Genomic DNA, 6,123 nt, shown 5'->3' on the forward strand with positions numbered 1-6,123 from the left:
CTCCTTCTCAAAAAACAAACAAACAAAAAGAAAACATTGTAATTGTGGGAACATAATATAGTTTGGATGTTTGTCCCCTCCAAATCTCGTGTTGAAATGTAACCCCCAATGTTGGAGGTGGGGCTTGGTGGAAGGTGTTTGGGTCATGGAGGCAGATCCCTTATGAGTGGCTTAGCACCATCCCCTTGGTAATGAGTGAGTTCTAACTCTGAGTTCATATAAGATCTGGTTGTTTAAAGGAGTCTGGGACCTGCCCCCTGACTCTCTCACTCCAGCTATCATGATATGACCACCTGCTGCCCTTTTGCCTCCCGCCATGATTGAAAGCTTCCTGAGACCCTCACCAGAAGCAGGTGCCAGCACCACACTTCCTGTACAGCCTGCAGAACTTTGAACCAAAACAAACCTGTTTTTAAATAAATTACAGTCTCAGGTATTCATAACAATGCAAAAACTGACTGATACAAAACAGCACAGAGTATACCTACACACACCTAGGCTATGTGGAATGGCCTATTGCTCCTAAGCTACAAACCTGAACAACATGCTATTGCACTAAATACTGTAGGCAATTCTAATGCAATGGTCCATATTTGTGTATCTACCTAAACATAGAAAAGGTACAGTAAGAATACAGTATAAAAGATTTTTAAGCCGGGTGCGGTGGCTCAAGCCTGTAATCCCAGCACTTTGGGAGGCCGAGACGGGCGGATCACGAGGTCAGGAGATCGAGACCATCCTGGCTAACACGGTGAAACCCCGTCTCTACTAAAAATACAAAAAACAAAAAACTAGCCGGGTGAGGTGGCGGGCGCCTGTAGTCCCAGCTACTCGGGAGGCTGAGGCAGGAGAATGGCGTAAACCCGGGAGGCGGAGCTTGCAGTGAGCTGAGATCCGGCCACTGCACTCCAGCCCGGGCGACAGAGCAAGGCTCCAACTCAAAAAAAGAAAAAAAAAAAAAGATTTTTAAAATGCTACTCCTGTATAGGGTAGTTCCATTACAATCTCATGGGACCACCATCATATACATTGTCTGTTGTTGACCAAAATGTCCTTATGGGGCACACAACTGTACCACTAGAGAACTCAAGAGTGTCACGCTGGCCTTCCTGTTCTTTCCTCCTCTTCCTGCATATTGGGTCAGTTACTAAGTCCTATTAATCCTGCATACTTTAAACTGTCCCCACTGAGTCTTCCTCTCTATTCCCACTTTATCTGCTGTTATAAAATGTATCCAGAATTTATTGTAATCAAGTGTGGTGAGACACGAAGACACAGGAACGACTGTCATGAAGGAAGATGTTTATACTCAAGGAACCCTAGAAACAGGACGGGGCTTGACATGCTAGGTAGGGTGACATGGGGAAACACCAGAGTCAATCAGGAGGCACAAGGAGTGATGGGAAATCACAGGCAAGAGTCTTTATTGTGGTTTCCATGAGAAGGGCAAGGCAGGTAAGCAGAATTAGGATTGGCTAGTTTGAATAATTTCAGCAGCCTCTGGGGCATAGGAGCTCTCCCTTGTTGACTGGTATGTTGCCCTGGGGTGATTAGGGCAGAGGAATATCCTAATCCACCGTGAGATTCCACTACACACCCACCAGATAGAGGTGGTGGTTGGGAGTAAGGACTCTGAATTGGTTGGTTTGCATATGAAAAGTATTCTTCTGGAGGAGTTGTTTGAATCTCTAAGAATTGGTTACCCCGGAAGGGTCAGTCTCTCCCCAGTCAGCAGGGTCTCAGATGCCAGGGTATCAAGAATACAGAAATTAAGAAAATATAGTGAACAAATTTGCCTTAATTTAAGCCTCTGTCATTCCTAACTATAATGAGTGCAACACCACCTATCTCAGGATCACAAATTTAGATGCCTAAAGGAATCAGACAGATAATGCCAGTGAGTGAAGCAGTGCTGGTGGCATCTATCAATTGCAGGATTGTATGTCCCATCTAAGGAGGCAGCTGCTCCTGAGCTCTGCTACCTGGGTGTATAGGCCCTAAGTTGCCAGATCTTCCAATTATTTCAAAAAAAAGTCAGAAATATACTTTTCTAAAATATGAAACCTCCCGATTTTTAAATGTTGACAACTAATTTAATTTTTTGAAGTAAAATTAAATTAATATCTACTTATTTGATGTTTTATGTTTTTAAAATACTCAGAAATTGCATTTTGTTCAATTTTTATTTTTCATTTGTTTGGCAGCAGAATGATTTGTGTGTTTGTTTATAAATTGGCAAAGTGATCTAAATTTTATATGGAAATAAAAAGTCAAATGGACATTTTGAAGAACAACAACAAAGTTAGAGATCTGACACTACCAAATATACATACGTTAAATGTAAATATATATATTAAAGAAGCTACAGCAATTAATACAGTGGGTAATGATGCAAAGATAGATAAGAAAACCAGTGGAGGAGACTATATAGTCACGTATATGATCAGATGATTTAAGACAAAAAATGACACTGTGATGTGGCAGGGAAAAGATGATCTTTTTAACAAATGGAGCTGGATCAACTGGCTATCAATATTGAAAATAATAATCACAACTCTTACATCAGACATTATAAGAAAATGAATTCTAGGTCGGTTATAGAACTAAATGTGAAAGTAGTAAATTTTATGTGTAAATGTTAAGAAAATCATAGGAAAATATCTATGTGCCCTTAGGGTAAACAAAGATTTTAAAATATAATACAAAAGAGCACTATATAGAAAAAAAAAGGGTATTTCATTAAAATTAAGATCCACTAAGAAAATGAAAAGGCAAATCAATAACTGAGAGAAGATATTTGCAATATACACCCTTTATATCCAAAACACATATAGAATTCCTAACAGACAGTAAGAAAGAATTGCAACCAAACTGAAAAACAAAATGGAGAAAGGGCTTTTATAATTCACAAAAGAGCCTATCCAAATGGTCAGTGAGAGATGAAAAGGTGCTCAACATCATTAGCCATGTGGGAAATGCAAACCAAAACCACAGTGAGCTACCACTGCACACACAGAATTGCCAAAATTGGCCAGGAGTGGTGGCTCACACCTGTAATTTTGGGAGGCTGAGGCGGGTCGATCACTTGAGGTCAGGAGTTCAAGAGAGGCCTGGCGAACATGGTGAAACCCCGTCTCTACTAAAACTACAAAAATTGGCTGGGCATGGTGGCGCACTCGGGAGCTGAGGCAGGACAATCGCTTGAACCTGGGAGGTGGAGGTTGCAGTGAGCCGAGATTGCGCCATTGCACTCCAGCCTGGGCGACAGAGCAAGACTCCACCTCAAAAAAAAAAAAAAGAATTGCTAAAATGAAAAAGACACACAATGCCAAGTGGGGGCAAGGATGTGGAGCAACTGAAACTCTCATGGCATGTTGGTGGAAGTGTAAATTGGTACAACCACATGGGAAAACTACTACGCAGATCAACTAAAGCTAAATATACAGATACCCTACATCCAGGAATTTTAACTCTAGGTGTATACTCAGACACATACAAGAAAATTTACAGTAGCTCTATTTGCCCCAAACCAAATGTTTATCAAGAGTACAACAGATAAATAGATTGTGGTAGCATCTGATTAAGTGGAAGATCATGCAGCAAAAAGAAAGAACAACTCTTATTACATGTAACATCATGGATGAATCTCACAAACAACGCAATAATAGAAATGGGATGCAAAGAGCAAATCCTGTATGATTCAATTGATACAAAATGCAAAACTAGGCAAGACTAATCAGTGGGCTTACGCTTTGAATATTGTTTCCCTTGGGAGGGTAATGACTGCAACGTAACATGGGGGCACTTCTGGGGTACAAGTACTGTTTTATTTCTTCATCTGTAGACTGGCTACATAGGTGTATTTACTCTGACACTTGTGTAAATATCCTTATATATATAATGCTTAAAGTTTACTTTAAAAAGAAATACAGAAAACTGTTGCGCTTCCTTTTTTTCTAAAGTAAACATTTAACCTTAGAGAAATTAACTATAGAAAAACATATTGTGTTTTATTTCATCCTACCTGGTTAATGTTATCTGGAATATTTGATAGCCAGCAATAAAAGAGGCCAATCTTGAAAGACTTTGTTTTCCGGAACCACCAACACCCACCAGCAATGCATTTCCACACGATGTTCGAATTATTCGTGAAATCTGTTTTGAGATTTAAAAAGTGCTTATTTGAAAAAAGGATGTGGATGTTTATATTTTCTTGCACTAAATGAGTCCAAGTTTTGATTATATGTTTCTAGATGATATTAGACTTTTTCCTTGTTAATGGTCTATGTCAGAACTTTTTAAATTAAAGTTTAATATTGATTTGTTCAGCTTGAATCTTTCCTTGACCATCTATATTTACGTCGTGAAGAACAGAACAAACTGGATTTACTCCCTTCTGTTTTAAAACTATTCTGCGTGTGTGTTCATGTGAGTGCACGCATGTACAGTTTTATTAGTTTTAGACCCAATGGATAGTGAAGCTGCTTTTCCCAAGCTGCAGAAGATATAAGAAATGTTTAGAATTTTCTTTTATTATTCATCAGCCTAACACACTGAATCATGCAGACATCTAACTCGACAATGAATACTAACTCTATCATATCTCTGCCAACAATTCTTTTTAAATACCACAATTCTATTTACAGTGGGGTAGGAGGATGTTTCTAGGAGCCGACGTGGAGAGACAGCCTTTCATCTTGTGTTGCTTGTCTGTGGTTGATTTCCTCCGTGAAGATAAGACTCAAATTGTGGCTCAAATCTCATGCAGGCCAATTGAAGGCATTGCTAAAAATCTGTCTTTTATAGTATTGTCACCGACTTGGGAGAAAGTCTAGGTAGATCACTAAATTCCCTATCACCACTAAACAAAAATTTTTTAAAAATACAAGTTTTACAGTTGGTGGATCAATAATGACACCCTGGTATGTGTAAATTCTATCAGTATATTTTAAAATATATTAACCACTTATGGCTTTGCACTCAGAATAGAATCTCAGAACCCCAAGATCTAGCTGCAGTGAATGCTCAATAATTACCTGTTGAATAGATTAGTGTGAAAACACTCCTTTTTGGTGTTACCTCTAACTGGCTTCTATTCTCTCACTGGTCCTGTATATCAATCTTACCCCTGTCCCATCATCTGTAAGTCAGTCATAACACTGACACTTTTCAAAGCAACATCTTTTCCTCCATGGGAAACAGAATTCCCATAATATCGAAAATAGAATTTGAGGGAAGTATATTTTTTCACAGGGTTGTCCACACTTCCTAAAGGTTCTCCATACTTTCTTGTTGACTCAGTGTGCCAAAAGCTCTGAACAGAAAACCATCTATTTGTCCTTGAAAGACATTTGCTGCCATGTAGATGGATTCAAATAAAGGGTTTCCTGTTAAGCCTTTGTCTTCCGGGATGGTGAACTGACCCAACCTATGTACAGTCTTCTATATGATACCTGATAGTATATCGTTATTCTCTCAAAAAAAATTATCTATGAAATATAGTAAGCTTTTACATGATCTATTTACATCAGTAAATAGGCAATAGTTAGGACCTTAATAAGATGAGTCATTGCATCTTTAAAAAACACCAGATCAAGAGATGTTCCTCTAATGATTTCATTGAACTGTCTCTGGTAACACTGGAGTTTTTCAGCCAGAAAGTCAAAGGATGGCACCTATGGGTGGGGAGAAAGAGAAAAAAATAGTATTTAAGATCCAAATATGTATTAAAGCAGCAATTGTAAAGACACTCAAAAGTAATTTTAAAATATATATATCTTTTTTAAACTTTATGGATTGCCAGAGGTTTCTCACATATTAGTCTACTTTTAGTTATTTCCATTTTCTAAGGCCTGAAACTTAACTGTATTAGTTGGTTTCTAGTGCAAAATCATTTCTGACCCTTCCCTACCAACTCCTATCCATGTCACACATTAATATAGGAAATATTTTTCTTAGTTTTTATTTACTTTTTAATATTGTTTGCAGCTTTCAAAAATATAAAAAGGTTTTACATTATTTATGGAGTCAAATCCACAAGTCTTCGTTGTTCTGAATTAAATCCACACTCACTTTCTTTGTTTTGCAAATTGTTCCTCCCCATCTAATTCTTTGATCTACATA

At 38.1% G+C, this 6,123-nt stretch overlaps 1 protein-coding gene across 1 annotated transcript in view; it reads right to left on the minus strand.

The window, feature by feature from the left end:
- Positions 1-6,123, minus strand: part of DNAH8 (dynein, axonemal, heavy chain 8) — a 335,359-nt gene that overhangs the window by 130,124 nt on the left and 199,112 nt on the right. Inside the window, exons 60-61 of the mRNA XM_011944829.1 lie at positions 5,553-5,675; positions 4,025-4,155 (exon numbers count right to left, since the gene is read on the minus strand). Coding sequence (XP_011800219.1) covers positions 4,025-4,155; positions 5,553-5,675 — 254 coding nt within the window. The remainder of the gene's footprint in view (positions 1-4,024; positions 4,156-5,552; positions 5,676-6,123) is intronic.

This window comes from Colobus angolensis, unplaced genomic scaffold (assembly GCF_000951035.1).
Source record: "Colobus angolensis palliatus isolate OR3802 unplaced genomic scaffold, Cang.pa_1.0 Scaffold105, whole genome shotgun sequence".
Lineage (NCBI taxonomy): Eukaryota > Metazoa > Chordata > Mammalia > Primates > Cercopithecidae > Colobus > Colobus angolensis.